Raw genomic sequence first — 18,767 nt, forward strand, 5'->3', positions numbered from 1 at the left:
GCAGTTAGGTCAGCAAGTTCAACACCATCTATGACAGTTATATATTGAGAAAAATCGTGTTGTCAAGCTCTTTGAGATATATTGCTTTCAATCTTTAGTTTTCGCACAAATCCTTTAACATAACACTTGACATCAATATCTGACGGCAAAACACATGCAACAGACTTTAGACGTGGGGAGAAGTCGCTGTGTTTTAAATCTTGGCTTCTCTCGGGCAGCACTAATGAGCACTGGACAGAAATACACCCCGGTGCATGAAACAACAGAGGGTACAGCCTACAGTCCAACTCTGAAGTCATCAACATTACGAGACCCACATTGGCCCGGACCGACAGAGGCTGCACGCTCTATTTATGGCCCATTAACAGCAGCACTATTCCTCCAGGTCATGTTTGATCATCTCCATATATCTGCTAATGAGCATTTCTTAGATGAGTGCTTGTTTTTGATGCCGAGACCTAAAAGACCAACAAGGACTGTATACTGATGGAGCTGCCAGTGAGGAGATGATACAGATGATCCTCAACTGTTCACTTCACAATAACAAGAGATTTATGTAAAAACAGATAATGACAATAATGAGTATAACAATATCTATAGATGTTTGTTTATATAGATACAACTGTGCATTATAATATAATATTTTATAATATTTTTTTTCAGTCTAATAAAAATAAAATATGGTATAATATATCATTTTATTATTAAATTATATAATATATATTTTTCAGTCTAATATAAAATATAGTACAAATATATTAATGTCATTAATATTATATTTATTTTTGTTTAATATATTTTATATATTATATTAAATAATATAATGTATACTGCATGCACAAACATCATTGCAAACATTGCAAAAACAATGTAGCATTTCGTCACTGCTTCTTTCAAAATAATAAAAAAAAATGTAGGAAAGTTTGCAGCATTAGGGTTTTTTTAAGTACTTTTTTGAAAGAAATACTTTTATTCAGCAAGGATGAATTCAATTGATCAAAAGTGACAGGAAAGACATTTATAATGACGTAAAACGTTGTTCTTTTGAAAAATGTATTCATCAAATAATGCTGAAAAACATGCATTTTCAACAATAATAAGAAATGCTTCTTGAGTAAATCATCACATCAGAATAATTTCTGAAGGATCATGTGACACAAAATTCAGCTTTGATCCCAGGAATTTAAAATATAGAACCTTTTAAATTTTAATATCACAATAGTACTGTTTTTATTGCATTTATGATGCAGCATCGGTGAGCGTAAGATTACAAAATCTTTTGAACATGCAGTATTCTGGTATCCAGTATCCAAAACTAAAAAATGCAGGTCAGCAGCAATGCAATGGGGAAATTAGAAACATTTCCCCTGTAAAGGTGTCCCATCACATGACAGGACGCAGATGATCTCATCATGGCAGCCACCTTTTTCCCTCTTTACCTCATAATCGTACATAACTTGTAATATATCTATAAAACCGCACTTCATCATAGACTCACCCTCTCTGCAGACTGCGCTGTCCCAAAGAAGATGGGTATGAAGGCCAGCCAGATGATGCAGGTGGTGTACATGGTAAATCCAATGGGCTTGGCCTCATTGAAGGTCTCCGGCACTCCCCTGGTTTTGATAGCGTAAACAGTGCACGTGACCATCAAAAGGATGCTATAGCCCAGCGAGCAGATGAGTGACAGGTCCGAGATGTCACACTTGAGCACGCCTCGGGCGTTTTCAGGGTCCTGCGTGCGTTGCTCGCCGTAATCCACAACGGTGTGCGGCGGGTCCGCCACGAACCACACAAACACCCCCATTAACTGAACCGAGATGAGGCTGAAGGTGATGACTAGCTGGGAAGCGGGGCTTATGAACCGCGGCGCCGCGACCGAGCATTTTCCCTGCTCAAAGATCCGATGGATGCGGTTGGTCTTGGTGAGCAAGGCGGCGTAGCTGAAACACATGCCGAGACCCAGGAAGATCCTGCGGAAGGAGCAGACGGCCACTCCGGGCGCAGCTATCATGGGGAACGTGATGACGTAGCAAAGGAAAATTCCCGTTAGCAGCACGTAACTCATTTCCCTGCCAGAGGCACGGACGATTGGCGTGTCGTTGTAGCGTACGAAGGTCACCACGACGAAGGTGGTGGCAAGGATTCCCAAGATGGCGATGAAGACGGGCACCACGGCCCACGGCGAGTGCCACTCCAGCTTAATGATGGGGATCGGCTGGCAGCCGGTGCGGTTTTGATCCGGCCGTTGCTCGTACGGGCAAAGCTGGCACGTGAACTCGCTAGCCTGGAAATGGTAGCCCTCGCAGCGCTCGCAGTGCCAGCAGCAGGGAACCCCCTTCACAACTTTCTTGCGCTCGCCGGTCTGGCAGGCCAGGCTACACACAGACACGGGCACCGCTGCGTCCCCGCTCGCCCACTGCATGGCATTCATCTGAAGAGAAACATCACAGTTAACAAAAAGCATTATACGAAGTCTTGATTTCGTTTTTAGGGTCTACTAGAATTGCTTTTGAAGCTCGAATGTTCAAAAACACCCGATTGTGGGAAATTGTGGTGTGTCAGGAAGAAACCTCGAGACTACAACCGAGGCGTTTCAGGGAGTTCAGAAATATGAGAATCTCCCCCTTTGGAGTGACTTCATGCTTTGAAGACCTTTTTCATGATAAAAATAACAACATTAAACACTCTAGAAAGTTGAGAAGTCCTTATTATTTCCATATTTTATAGGATTAACCCTTACAAAGGCAAGAGTGGAATAGGATCAGCAAATAAAACTTTTAGGCCTGGTTTCACAAACAGGGCTTAAGTTAAGCCAGGATTTGGTCTTAGTCCTTAATTAGGACATTTAAGTAGCTTTTATAAACATGCCTTAGAAAAAGAAAACCATTACTGATGTGTATCTCGAGACTCAACCTCAGGGGTGGGCAAATCTAGACATTGAGCTCCAATGTCCATATAATGGTCCATGATCCATATAATCTATATGTAATATTGACAAATATCATATAAACACAATAAAAATCAATGAAACAAAAACAGCAAGTCATATTATACAAGTTTTAAATTAATATATGATAAAAAAATAATCTTACTAAATAAGTCCTTAATAAGTGAGGTAATACCTAATCAAGTATATAATGTAATTCTTTTTCAGCATCTTATGAAGATGTTCACAATTAATATTAGCAGTTTATAAAAAAGTAAGATTAACATAGAACTACTCCCTGCAAAAAGATAGATCCGCCCCATGGGTGGCCATATTGGCTTTAGGTCAGACTGACAAAACGTCTTTTAGATAAAAGAAATGTATTTCAAATAATCATAAATTGGCCCTCAAATGTCACTAGACATTAAAAAATCATGTTCATTTCAAATACTTATATCACTGGCAACAGTGTATGGCCAGGATATTGTCATTTAAAAAGTGAAGTTTCAGCCCTCAACTGTCATGTTGATGTTGTCATGTTGTGTTTTGGTCTGATGCGCCACCCTCCACCGATCTACCAATCACAGAGTCAGTAGTGTTATAGCATTCGGGTTGCCAGTTCTGCTCTAGTTACCACAGCTGCAGATACTAACGTGTCGGATAAAAAAATGCTGGATCCTACAGCCTATCTGGCAACCTCGAGTACCAGTTTTGGCCACAATCTTACAAACAGCTCCTTTAAATTAAACATTAATTAAGAGATGCTAAAAAGATAAAGATGGAAAATTAGACTAAATTAATCAACAATAGTTATAATGGCCTGTTAAAATAAACAAAATCAGAACATAAGTCAACACCTACAATTAATTTTACATCTATAAAATCCAAATATTTACAATATAATATAATTAATTTGCTAAGCTTAAATGTTCTTAAAAGGTTTCTTTGATCAAAAATACAGTAAAAACAGTAATATTGTGAAATAATATTATAATTTACTGTTTTTTTTCTTATTTAATTTTGAAAACTTTACATAACTGTTTTAAATTCTAATATATTTTAAAATGTCATTTTTTTCTGGGATGGCAAAACTGAATTGTCAACAGTTATTACTCCAGTCTTCAGGGTCACATGATCTGCTTCATATTTCTGTGTTAACTTTTTTCAGGATTCTTTGATGAATAGAATTTTTTTGTAACATCTTTTGTCACTTTTAATCAATTTAATACATCCTTGCTGAATAAATGTATTAATTTCTTTCTAAAAAAAAACAAAAAAAAAAAAACATACTGACCACAATCTTTAGAATGGTAGTGCAAATCATCATGGGTGTATCAACACATTCACAGTTAATTTAACATCTATACAACAAAAATGACTTCTGAATTACGGGTGTTAATTCAACACCACTAATTGTACAGTGTAATTGCCATAATCATAATGACAGTCATCTGCACCATAATCATCATTATCAAAGCAAATAACTATCGGCGGCCTCTAAAAATTTAAGCACACTTTAAAATGCGGACGAACTCACATTTAAATGCAGCTGATCCGTCCAGTGGCCGATGATCCTGTACTCGGCCGACTTGTTTGTAATCTGATACTGATAGATGTCATAGCGTCCAGGGGCATCTCCATTTTCATTAAACACAACAAGGGTCTTGGCACTTCCTGTCCATAAAGATAAAACAAAATGATGATTGTCATAACACTTCTCTATCATGTGCGATGCTGAATCAGACGCTCTCGTCTCCCGTGGCCAAGATGAATCAGTAAACACATTAGACATTGCTTGAGACATAAAAACATCAGGGTTTCTTTATAAACAAAGTACGCATAATGCTCCAATTCCATTCAACCAACAAAGTGAATAAATTACAATCAATAATAAGCTAAAAATGAAATCAGGGTCATATTCTGAACAAAACAATTTACTAAACTGCTAACAAAGCATGAGTGGATTCGTCGTTTGTTGTCTGCTATTATACAAAATCATCATTATAAAGCCCTGGTGAGGTTTCTCGGGCCTACAGGAGTCGTCTCAGATGAGCAATTTCAGCAGTACACAGAACGGCTCGTGAGGAGGGAGAGTTTGTATCAAATGAGCATCTCTCGAGATGGGGAATCATGCATTATTAAAACACCTGCACACAGTCAGCTGTGGAGGATTCACCAAGGAAATGACACACCTCGAGCAACAGAATAATCAGATAACCCAGAGACTCACGCATGCACTGCTCACACATGATCAGGATAACTGCGTGCCAAACGAGCCGATTCATCGACAAGGTTAGAGATTACTAATAAAAGAAAGTTATCCCTAAATACTCATGATGATGGTCAGTTTTGATAATCTAGTTCACTGTAATTGGTGTGACAAAAACTGTGCATTTGTACTGCCAAAGAGAAAAACTGTGTAAAATGAATGAATGTATATGGGTACACTGTAAAAAAAACGAAAAAAAAAAAAAATACGGTAAAAAAACTTTATCCTATAAAATACGGTAGCAAGACTTTACGGTAACAAGGTTTTACAGACTTAACTTAAATTTACAGAAGCCGTATTTCATTTTCTGATATAATGTTAAATTATCAACCAACTGAAGTATTAATATCTGTTTTGTACCATTGTAATACACTAACAACCAACAATCACAACAGTGATGAGTCACATGATATATGGAAGCTCAAAATACAGCTCTTCCACAATAAACTTAATATTGTTATATATCGAAACATTAAACACCATCCTGGTCACACACATGAAATTTAATAAACATTAATTTAACAACATTAAATGTCATATAAACCCATGTGTACATAACTGATTAGAAAAAGAATATGAAGAAACAAGTTATTTCAACAAAAATACATCAAATGCAGAGTGTCACGCAGGGAATTGTGGGAATGTCAATTTACGTTTTTTCCACTGTAAATTGTACAAAGAGTTGTTAATTTTTGCTTTAAAAACTGTAAATTTAACAGTATTTTACAGTAAAATTACATGAAATATACCATTAGATCTTTTACAGTTATTTACCGTATATAGTAAGGAAAGGTTCTGTTAACCAATTCACAGTTTTTCACTGTAGCATTTGTACCGTCTTTTACCGTTAAAATCACGATAATTTTTTACAAAAACACAACTAAACAAAACAAAGCAAAACAATACTGTAAAAAAGTGAAATTTACGGTAAAAAAAACAACAACCTGGTGCATAAATTTAACAGTTTACATGGTACCAGAGATGACACTAAAGTAAGGTTAGATCTAATACAGTTAATCAATGAACGAAATAACAGGTTTTTATTGTCGCATTTTTACAGTCTTTTAAAATCGCAACAATTTTTTACACGAAAAAACACGACAAAACACAAAACAAAACAAACACCAACAAAACAAAGTAAAATATAACACACAAAAAACACTAAACCAAACAAAATAAGAAAAAATAAAAGCAAAACAAAATGCAAAAAAAAAAAAAAGTCTTAGGGTGCATTTATAACATGCAGTTGTAATAGATCATTAACATAAGGAAGATGATTAACATAATTATTTAAAAAAAATGACAAAAGGAGTCAAAAACAGTTACATAACACGGATCACGCACTGTCCCTCACATAAATTGTCTAGCGCAATGCGTCTGTTTTTGCATAAATTTGGCATAAGCCTCTTGATCTTGATGCAGGACACTGACCGTCCTCTAATCAACGGCTTGATTGTGGCCTTTTTCTAGTGCAATCCAAACGCCTCGCGCGAACACTGTGACAATACAGAAGGAATGATTAGAGGGTGGATGAGATGTTTTGATTAAGCCAAGTCTTGGTTTAATCACAGGTTAGACCTCATTTTTAAGACTTGCAATTAGACAGAGGTAATTCAAAGTGGTCTGTGGAAAGAACAACATGGAGAGGGAACGTGCCGAAAACCATCGAGCCATCCTACTGTAATTTATGCGTGGCGTGTAGGCACAAGTTTGGGCTTGATCTCGGCATTACTTTTCACAGTATATGCACCGCAGATATCATCCGCAGTGGAGTGAATCACTCTTGCGCACTGCCTGAAGATGTTTCTCATTACAACACTCTATGGCTAATATTCAGCATCAACAATGAATCAGCTCGAGTGTGCTGTATTTAAAAAGAACAAAGGCGAACAAAACGAGTTTATGAGTGTGCGACGGCTCCAAAAAAATCCTGGAAACTCAAGTCTCAATTATTAGGGCTGAATACACAATTCCTAAATGTAAAAAAAGAGGATGATTTCTGAGTATAAAGGATACTTCTGAAACACTATCTTAGTTCATTTGCTGTGAGAAAAACAGACATGTGAGAGTTTTGTTGAGGCATTTCATTGATAAAGTGAGCTGAGCGAGAAAGAAAAGACACTTTGAGGAGACTTAAAAGATGTTTTAGATCCAAGAAATAAATAAATAAATAAAAACATTGAAAATAAAACTAATTCAAAAAGGATCGGAAAATAGAAAAATGGGAATCAACGGTTACTGAAAAAATTGAAATGTAACCATGGTCTCAGCTTTGATTATTATACGGCCGGCCAGATACTCAATTCCCTTATGTTATGGGCTTTTGAACAGCTACATCTTACTTAATTTCCTATGAGTGAAATGCCTTCAACAACCTTGCGAACTCGAGGGAGATTCGTTCTAATAGCTATTTGATGGAGCTCATGCTCAAGTGGTGTGTTTCCCAGCTCTCTTACAGGAAGTGCTAACCTAATCAACAGAAGTTGAACGCTCGAGACGCTCACGCCCTTGAAACACAGCCCGAGTAAATGATAAAAAATACTGTTTTTGCTTTAAGGAGGGCGTTCAGTCATGAAAGATCATCTCTGTAGGGTACGTCTCCATCCACCAGGCTTGGGCCACAGCCAACTGAATAACCACATCGCTGAGAACCGTTGCCACTAGCATGGCGTTTTTGGCAAAAGTGAAGAGTTGCGAGCCCTGCGCTGGTTCGTTCTATTGGATTAGAATGTTTTATGCATCTTCTGAGAGCTTTATGCCAAAGTGAAATGCAGAAGGACTACCTGAGGCTTGACCTTAGGACACATACTGTACTTTTCTCAAAGAAAATAGTGTTGAGGAAGGCTTGCTTCTCTGAGGTCACATTTCTTTTAAGGAGTTTTATGCATCCACAAGTTTGTCCAAGTTTATCCAGTCTTCAAATCAAATCATGGGCATTTAACTGATGAAGTTAGAAAGCGAAGAAAGAACGAAAATAAGAAAGTATATATATATATATATATATATATATATATATATTTATAATATATATATATATATATATATATATTTATTTATTTATTTATTTATAAACATTTATTAGAGGATCAGCCCCATAAGATGAAACAGAAGAACGAATATATATATATATATATATATTATAAAGAAGTTGACAATGGAAAATAATTTAACTATGCAAAAATTAAATTAAATAAAATAGCAAAATTAAAATGAAAATTAAGAGACATTTAGAGAAAACAATAAAACAGAATCAATTTGATAAAATATGGAAATGGAAAATAGAAAATTACAAAATAAAACAAAGGTTGTCACATTTCACTACAGAAAATAAAATTAAACAAATGGAAAATAAAAATATAACGTGGATTAATCCCAAAAGAACAAAATGAAAAGAAACTCACAGGAGCAGAAGAAGCAGCTTATGATCGAACCAAGAAATAGAACCGAATGAAGAAACTAATATCCAGACCACTGCCCTTACAGTGACCTGATACAGTAGAATCAAATATATCCTCTTACACAACACAATCCCTTGACATCAAATCTAGTTTCATACAGCCGTTGTTTATAATAGAAGACGACCGACGAGGCTATAAGACCGGCGTATGAATTCTCAAGTCTTAAACTTCAACACCATGCAACCTAACATCCAACTTCATACGCATGCACAACACATGACTGCTCGCTGTCTGGCCTTATGAATCAGGCCAAAGATTATACTCATGATCTCATGCCAGGGTTTAAAGGCAAAGCAGCTACATGTCAGAAACAAATGAGCGTGTCAAAAGGTTAATTCATCAATTATTCAGCTGTCCGATGTGAAGTGGTGATGCCCTTTTCCAAGACTGAGATAAGACATTGCGTATTCAAGAAACCTAAGATGCCCAAAATCCCGTTTATTGAACGCATCTCTCTGTATTGATTCTCCCACTGTTTATAAAGACAATTAGCTGTCGACATGCTCACAGCAGAAGCATCCAACGTCCTTTCCCTGTCCTCCATTTATTCAGCCATTATCCAGATACTTAATAATCTGCTTTCACTAAGAGAAACTAAGAGAAAATCGATAATAGAGATGAAAACACAATGAAAACATTCCAGGTCAGCACTGTAATCAATCGCTCACTATTAAGACAGTCTGACTGGCTGGCTACTACTAACTATATTCTTTAAAAACAGCATCCATTTGCAAAACTGTGTTGTAGGGCGGGACTTCAATATGGAAAACAAAACAAATGACATGTACAAATAAGAAATGTAAATAAAATTTTAAAAATTAGAAAGAGTACAGGGGTTTATGCTTGGGTATATGTTGTCCACTACACCACAAGTGTGCAAGCACGTGTACAAAACAACAACTACAAGACATTTGCGGAGATCATGATGACAGACATGTTCATTTCTTTGCTCTGCTCTCCCTTCAGAGGTCTAACACACATCTAAAAATAAGCATATGAAGCCACTGAAGTGCATCTGATTGCAGTTGACTTGGCAATTGCCTGCTGGCGATAGTAGCTGTCATAGCTCTGGGATAAAGGTTGTGGGTTTGATGCTCGACTCCTCAGATCTGCTGCTTTTATCATTGACTTGATTAAAGTGGCCCTTTTGCTGTTTGCCACAAAAAACAAAAATCATGCCTTAGTGACTCAATCAAGCGTTCCATGTAAGAAAACAGAAATGAAATGTCAGTTGTGCATCATGTGACACATCCTCAACAAATATGATGGCTCATATATGCACAAATACATACACTAAGATGAGGGTAAAGATGAACACACACACACATACGCATGCAAACATACACCGTTTTAAATGTTAATGAATGCAAAACACGAAAACAGCAATTGAAATGCATTTTGTCAAACGAATTAAACATTACAAATTACATTTGACTGAATCCGACGGAACATAAACATCAACAATTTATGGTCACATGATTGAGCACAGTCAAACTAGCGTGAGCTTACGGTCACATACATCCCTAACGCCGTTGTTTGTGCAAAGGCGTAAACCCTTCAAGCCACACTTTTGCATTCATTATGCTGAGGAGCGAACTGGCAATGTTTCAACCTACAAGTCATGAAATCCTTCCCGCAATCTTCTTCATCCTCCAAATCTTCATAATGTCTTAAAAACAACTCATTTAAACATAACATACCTCCTGATTATCTCATTATTTCTTAGCAAATGTTGATTTAGTATTTATTATGATTAGTTTGATTAATTATTCATAATTACATTCATAAATGTGATCTAATCAGATTTGCAGGGTTATTATCTTTAAATAAAACTAGAATTAAAACCATTAAAAAATCATTTCTTGAAATAAAAAAAAAAAAACATTAACTGAAATAAAAATAGAAACATTTTATTTCAGCTAGATGGAATGGCAAAATAATAAAAAAAATCCTTTAGTTTAAGTTAAATATTAAAATTAAAAAAGGATTTTTTTTATAATACAAAAACATAAAAATTGCTAAAACTTAAGCTACAATGAAAAAAAACCAAACATAAAATCTAATTCAAAATATTAAAAGGGGTCATGACATGGATTTTTTTAACATTTTCCTTGAGGATCCCTTTTAACATAATTATTATTATTATTATTATTTTGCACACAACTGAAATATATATGCTGAAAAAAAAATTTCAACCCTTTTTCTAAAATGATTCATTTTTAAGGGGCGGCACGTTTAAAGCTTGTCCGTAAACGGCCACAGTTATGATTGGCTAACATTATCCATATAAATCCTAATTTACAGTAGCATTATGAAATCATTTACTTACGGTTTGTGATGCAGCTGCTGTCAGATCCAATACAGATGAGTGCTTCATCTGTCAACAAAAGTTTTTTTTTACAAACTCTGCTTTGTTTAAAAAACAAAATGCTCAGAACAAACATCCAAGATGCCATTAAAATAAACCGACGCTTGTTTCCGATGCTGGGATCCTTCTAAAGTTGGTACAAAGACGCAAACGAGCTGTTTACCCTGGACGCGTCAAAGCGAACGGTCTTTCACTCTTACATCAGTCATGTTGTCGACAGACTCAAAACGGACACGCATCTGTATATCCAGTGTAGACAGCGTCAGTGATTATAATGTTATAGTTGCTTTGGACACAACATTCACATCCAGTATAGGTAAACGTCAGCCGTTAATCAAGTAAATGCCAGAGGGCGGGGCCTATGGCGCGATGATGTATAACAATTCGTCAATGTCTCAAAAAAAAAGATTTTTTTGTCCATGTGACGTCATAGATCCGCAAATATCATATAAATGCTTTGTTTATAACAAGGAGGGTGTTTTAAGCTACGAAACTTGCTAAGTAAAGTATATATGCATATATGTCATGACCCCTTTAACAAAAATTATACAAGCATACAAAAATAACTCAGGGCATAAAAGATATATGTTTTGTTGAAATTATTTCCCAGTTTGTCAAATATCTGTGGATCTTATTTCAAAGATCATCAAATGTACAAATGAATCCAGTACCAAAAGCAACTATGAAACTGGCCAGTACAAGCTATTTATTTATTCATTTTTAGCCACTGAAATATACATAATGCCGAATGGAGAAGCATCCATAAATGTTTGACCAAATGACTCAACCACAAAAAAAAATTAAATAAAATAAAACACATAGCGTATGGTAGGTATCATTCATTCTTTCATGCCTGGAAGAAGTCAAACATTCATTTAGAGACGTCTTTTCACATAAGTCCCATACAACAATAGTCCCGTCCAACATTTTTCCCTCAAATATGCTTTATCGCATAGAAGTGTGTCACGCTGCAGAAGAAAAATGGGCTGTGAATGCCGTTACATGTTCTTAAAATTTAAAGTATTATGTGTTATTCATATCAGATTGACTCAAATGCTTTGAAAAAATAGAGGAGCAAGACTGTATGAGAAGATAGAGGAAGTGGGCATGTGACCATCTGCATTACTGCATACTTAAAAGGGGGGAAAAAAAGCTAAAAAGATTTGTTAATCCAAGAACACTCCAAGTTTCACATCTGTTTGGTCCGGACCGTGGTCCGGGGGAGGTTTCACACCTCCAATTTTGATTCGGACCAAACTGAAAAGTCCGAAAGTCCGGACCAAACAAAATAGGTGTGACTGGGCCCAGAGTCCTAGAGTTCTTAAAGTTAGGCAAACATCAATTCATTAAACATGAATTATACAAGTTAATATATCAATTTATTGTCAATTCGAATTTTCAAACTTCAATTGGGGTTAAAATTCAAGTGTGATTTCTAATGATCGAATTAAACTGACATGGAGAATAAAGATGTTTCTCACCATTAAAGCTGACGTTTCGGATGTATCCCAGCAGCTCCTTGCCATCTATGCTGCTCATGCGTGGGCAAAGGCCTGGAAATCCCAAACAGAGGTCCCTATGCATGCGGTGCAGCGCGTGGGCCATGGCATACACCGCGTCCATCACAAACTGCACCTTCCCCTCTTGCTCGTAAGTGGACTCCCTGCCAACCTTCTCCAAGCCTGCAATAGAAGAAGACATGAGTCCAATGCAAAACTTTCAAATGTATCATTTTTTTTCTAAACCTGCCCAAGTGAAAGGCTTGGTGCAAGTCCCTGGCCAGCTATGGGGAAAAGCATTCATTTATATGCAAGTTTAATTTATTTTCAAAGGATTTCCAATGTAATTTCTTCTTTCCAAAGCATGCCAAACAAATTCACACAATGCCTCAATGCCTGATGATGAATTCATGCCGTGCTCTGCGATAATTAGTTTATTAGCGCCGGCGGGAGTGACCTTTCCAATGAGGTTAGCAAGAGAAAATAACAAAAAACAAACAACTCCAACAACAATATGAGTGTGAAATCACTGCAAAGACTCCACTAGCTAAACCCTAAGTTTGAACGTGCTCGTTTTTCTTCTTTAAAAAAAAAAAAAAATCTTTATAGGACTTTTTTTTTTTTTTTTTTTGCATTTTGTGCAACATTGCTGTTTGAGCACGGAAAAGGTCTACAAAGCACTCTTTATCAGTAAGCATTCGAATCGATTGATGTACAGTATATACAGCATACTACCGTACATGTTTTCATGTCATTATGAGTTGCGTTACCCAGTTAAGGTAAATGGCCTGATATTTCCCAAACACACTTGAAGCAGTTGATCAATCCCAAAACACCTCCAACACAATCCAAACCTATTACCCATACACACACTCTGTAATACCTGAGGTTAATTGTGGAGTGTTGATACTTGCATTTCCCCATTTATGTTAAATACTGCATAAAGCAACAAAGGAGAGCTTTGAAAATGGTCAGTAGCAAAGAGCAAATTAACAGGTCTAAACGGAGCACTCAATCATTGAACTTGTCAGGCTACAATTTACACGGACTCGTTTACAGAGAATGAAATACAATGCGTCTATGTAGTGGACAGAGGTCTACAACTCAACTGAATGGGAAGCTTTTACCTCACCAGAGGGAGCACTTACTCATCTTGTTGGTTTAATGAATCACTTGGGGTTCACATTAAAGAGATCTTGGACACAGTATCTTAGGAGAATGCCGCAAACTAAACCACTTAATCTCAAGCAAAGACTGGACCATGAACTTGAAATAAGGCTCTTCTACACTGCAGAAATGAAGCCAACTTTGGCTTCTAAACAGGTCATGTAACCCCAGGGGATTCCAAGTGGTACTTCATAGATTTTGCCTTGTTCAAATCAATCAGTCAATGAGTCAATGAGTCAATCAATCAATCAATCAATCAATCAATCAATCAATCAATCAATCAATCAATCAATCAATCAAAGATTTTCAATGTACTTGAAAGATTTTGCCTTGTTCAAATCAATCAGTCAGCCAATCAGTCAGTCAGTCAGTCAGTCAATCAGTCAATCAGTCAGTCAATCAATCAGTCAATCAGTCAGTCAATCAGTCAGTCAGTCAATCAATCAGTCAGTCAATCAGTCAGTCAGTCAATCAATCAGTCAGTCAATCAGTCAGTCAGTCAATCAGTCAGTCAGTCAATCAGTCAGTCAGTCAATCAATCAGTCAGTCAATCAGTCAGTCAGTCAATCAATCAGTCAGTCAATCAGTCAGTCAGTTAATCAGTCAGTCAGTCAGTCAATCAATCAGTGATTTGCAATGTACTTTAAAGATTTTGATTTGTTCAAATCAATCAGTCAGTCACTCAGACAATCAATCAATCACTGTAAGATTGTGCCTTGTTCAATCAATCAATCAATCAATTAATCATTTATATTAAATAGATTAAAACACTAATTGTGATTATTCATGTAACCAGTCGCATGATCGTGAGTGAGACTGCTTTTATTCAACAGTCCAATAAACAATGTTAATATTAAGCAATGTACCTTTTAAATACACTTTTGCAGTTACTACTTTTAAATACACTTTTGCAGTCTACTTTTGCTTTGCCAACGAAAGCATTCACAAAGCCACAGCAGAACCATCTGAGCAACACAGAGGAATGGCTTTCGTGAAATAAACCCCTTTTTGAACGAATCAGTTGAGTGAATTATTCAGTGACTCATTTATAATAATTTACTTGTTTTCTTTCTCGAACGAATCTGTTTTTGAACTAATCAGCTGTAAATGATTCGATGATCCACTCATAAATCACTTGTTTAGTTCCTGAATAAATGTGTTTTTGAACAAATCTGCTGAGTGAACGATTCACTCATAGAGGCATTGTTTTGTTTCAGAATGAATTGGATGAAAAAATAAATTAATAATTCACTCAAATACTAGGAAACTGCTGGTGTAACAATGTAACTCGCAGAAAGAGTCAGTGAAAAAATCCTCACCACTAATTCAAAGACTGACACAGAGGACTCAAACCATACCATTTTTAATCGGCGGATATTGATGCATCCAGCAAAGCAAAGTCTTTCTGTAAGACACTACAAACACTCATTGGTCTCCTAATCAGGCCTAGATCTGAAATCTGAGAAAGTCTGGAGGCACGAGAGGGAAGGTTCTTTTGTCTAAATGAGTGATGAGTGGGAATGCAGAGGACACAGAGCCCAATCATTAAAACCAGCATCTTAATTAAACTTCATTTATGTGGCCTAATTCAATTTGCCCCAAACAAGACCAACACACATAACAGTTTCGTGGCAGATGAACACCCCTCTGCTGTGGTTAGATGAGAAAATTAGATAAATGACAAATTAATTACAGAGATTTTCTTTAATCATGAGATTAATAAAGAACAAAAAAAACAGGTCGTTTTAGCTTCTGACAGCCTCAAATTAATTTCCATTACAGTGACATTACAGCTGCGGTTGCGCATCATGTTCTAAAGCTTCAAGATAAAGGTCCAGAATTTGACTGACATCTGCTGGGTTCATTTTGTGTGAGAGATATCCCACAGTGCATTTCACTTACTTTGACCTTCCATTAAGAAAATAGAAGTGCCAATAAAGAACCAGTTTCTTTGATTTCCAAGAATACCGAAAAAAAATTGTTTTCCACAAACGTTGAAAATACAATGAAAGCAGCAGATCAGCATTCGAATGATTTCTGAATGATGGAATAATGGTGCTGAAAATATAGCTTCGCATCAAAGGGATAAATGATATTTAAACCAAACAAGGAAGCTTTTCAGAATTCCACAGTGTCATTTTGGCTCATTCCTTTCAATCATATCTAAGCCACAGGAGTGATGGGAAGGAGACAAAAAAAAATGTCATTAGACAAAACAACTTCAGTACAACTGACAAAGACATTATGAAGACATAACTAGAAATTGCACTGGGGGCGAAGTGTGACAGATATCCCCTAATTAACAATCTAATATACTTTTTGGGAATCCTGTCAATGTCAATCTATAGAACATTTCAGAGTAATGAGGAAGTAAAGCTGAAATAAAGCTTCATGTAGCCAGAGAACTTACATTCATTTTGTTTCCCTTAAAAATGACTATTTGAAGTGAACATCAACAAATAGGCATGTGTTATATGAGCTGGTTCTAATGTTGTTGTCTCAATGACAGAATAACTGCGGTTTCTACCGAAGTGGAGTCAGATGCACTATAACTTTTTTCCACAAACATTGGAAAATGTACCTGTTTTCTTCTCCAATTAAAAATGAACGTAAATAAGGCCACGCATTTGCATGGTATGGTAATATTGCCCTGTTTTTTTTTTTTTTTAGGATCGAGAAGGTCAAATCTTGGCAGCTAGCATGTTTAGCATGTTGGAAGTCCTGTGTGCTACAGTAGCATGAGTCAAAAGACCCAACCCCCATCGCGATACAATGTTCTGATCCTAAGATATAGCTGTTACAAAATGGTTGCTAGGGTACTTTGTTTGGTTGTTAGGGAGTGGCTTGGCAGCTGCCAATCATGAAACTCCAAAGGAATCTTGCTTGAAGACATTTTCTTTTGAAGACAGCACTGCTGGGTACCTGACTAGATTAATTCATCAGACCTCGCTCTATCCAAACGGCACTTATAATTTGCAGCAGTCACATTTTAATGAAGCTTTAGCGTGAGGTATGCCGACATCTGAAGCTGCGATATTGCCCTCAATTGCATCTGAAAACCCTTTGCAGATTTTTAAGAAATAGCTAGTGGCGTAAAGTTCTGCACAGGCACTCATTTTGTTGATAATATTAAACATTAATCATTAAAATGAGAGCCTTTTGTGAAATTATTGTGCTGCATAATGAGAATTTGATATATTTACCTGTCGTTAAGCGACAACTTATACATAGTTCCATCCTAAGCAACCATACGTTCTTGTGTCTTGCTTAAGGGAATGATGGGATATGGAGGTCCTGATATACACCCAAAATCTTTTTTGCAATCACATACTGTGTCTTGTCTGGCAAAATAATGAAAGCGTTCATGCGGTACTGAAGTAGTGCCAGGATTAGCATAAATGCTATATAGTCGAGGTAACGAGCTCTCTAGAGTGGTTCAAAAACATTCTCTCCATATATGGATGTGTTCCACAGGTTACATTGTTCAGAATCAAAAGTACTTGATTTAACAGCACACTTCAACAATAAGGTTCGCATTCGCCTTGCATCGTACAATAAAAAAAAGAACAGGATGAGTTAGTCGTTCAATTCTGCCGTGACTCACAGAAGACATTTGCCAAAAAGCATGCAATTTTGATACTTCCGAGAAAACACGGACAAAGGTGTACTTTATGAAATGTCTTCAAGTGCCCTCCACTTAACAGGCATCTTTGGCTTGCTTTCATTCTTCCCGTGGACACCCATTTACGCTAGCATAAAGGGCTCCGAGCTATTAGAGTCGAGGCAAGTGACGAGCACCATGAGTGGAGCTCAGACACAACACAGACACTTTGCATTTACATTCCCTTTCATATGAAAGGCTGGGATGCAGGTGCACGAGAGGGCTAAAAAATGCGGTATTAAACACGCTGCCCACACCAGACGCTGCCATGTGAATTCCAAACATTTCAGCGAATTTATTTTAGAGGCTTTTTCTCGGCTTTGAAACAAGAGAATGTTAATGGGTCATTCCTATTATGCAGTACATTTTCAAATCCCCACATACACTTAAAGAAATTAATTGCTCCGCAAAGTTGCATTCAATTGGTCAAAAGTGACAGTAAAGACATACAGTATTTAAAAATATAAATGTTGTTGTTTTTTTTACTTTCTATTAAAGGAGTAGTTCACTTTTGAACTTTCAAAAACTTTTGCTAATAATTTACTCACCCCCATGTCATTCAAGATGTCCACGTCTTTCTTTCTTCAGTCGAAAAGAAATTAAGGTTTTTGATGAAAACATTCCAAGATTTTCTCCATATAATGGACTTCAGTGGGAAACAAACGGTTGAAGGTCCAAATGAGAGTTTCAGTGCAGCTTCAAAGCGCTTTACTCGAAAAAAGATTTGTTCATTTTGATGAACGAGTTTGAACAGGAGAGTCACGAACGTGCATCACAGAACACAGCAAGGCAAGCATTTGTGCTTACAAAACTTAAACTTTATTTTTTTTTTTAAATGAGTGATCGTTTCGCTAGATAAGACCCTTATTCATCGTCTGGTGTCGTTTAAAGCCCTTTGAAACGGCACTGAAACTCTCATTTGGACCTTGAACCGTTTGGACCCCATTGAAGTCCATTATATGGAGAAAATCCTGGAATGTTTTCATCAAAAACGTTAATGTTTTTTCGACTGAAGAAAGAAAGACGTGGACATCTTGGATGACATGGGGGTGAGTAAATAATCAGCAAAGGTTTTTTTAAAAGTGAACTACTCCTTCAAGGCATCCTGAAAAAAAAAGTTTACACAAAGATTGATAATGTAATAAATGTTTCTTGAGCATGTCACAAACCCAGCTTGGGTTTCCTTTTTTGTGTGTTAGGACTTTTACGTTAAACTTTTCTGTTGCCATTGTTCCTGTGTTCATTTCCTGTTTGGCTCTTATCTACCATTCCCTACGTTAGTCCACTAATACGGTTCACTTGAATGAAAACAAGTGAGCGAATTCGGACAGCCGTTGAGCCTATTTGCGGGTATAGGGGGTGATTTCAGATTTAACCCATGTTTGTTCCCATAGCCACCCTTGATTCTTCCCCTTA

At 36.6% G+C, this 18,767-nt stretch overlaps 1 protein-coding gene across 3 annotated transcripts in view; it reads right to left on the reverse strand.

Annotated features, from left to right (window-relative positions):
• The window catches only part of grm8b (glutamate receptor, metabotropic 8b), a 126,753-nt gene that overhangs the window by 13,909 nt on the left and 94,077 nt on the right, over window positions 1–18,767 (reverse strand). For 2 of the 3 annotated variants that reach the window (XM_089127529.1, XM_089127527.1), the window contains 4 exons: window positions 12,506–12,706; window positions 10,986–11,033; window positions 4,467–4,603; window positions 1,499–2,434 (listed from right to left, as the gene is read on the reverse strand). In XM_089127529.1, the coding sequence (XP_088983655.1) occupies window positions 1,499–2,434; window positions 4,467–4,603; window positions 10,986–11,033; window positions 12,506–12,706 (1,322 nt within the window). The remainder of the gene's footprint in view (window positions 1–1,498; window positions 2,435–4,466; window positions 4,604–10,985; window positions 11,034–12,505; window positions 12,707–18,767) is intronic. The other variant, XM_089127528.1, reaches the window with a different exon arrangement.

Source organism: Pimephales promelas, chromosome 25, assembly GCF_988280905.1.
Source record: "Pimephales promelas chromosome 25, fPimPro1.hap1.1, whole genome shotgun sequence".
Classification (NCBI taxonomy): Eukaryota; Metazoa; Chordata; class Actinopteri; order Cypriniformes; family Leuciscidae; genus Pimephales; species Pimephales promelas.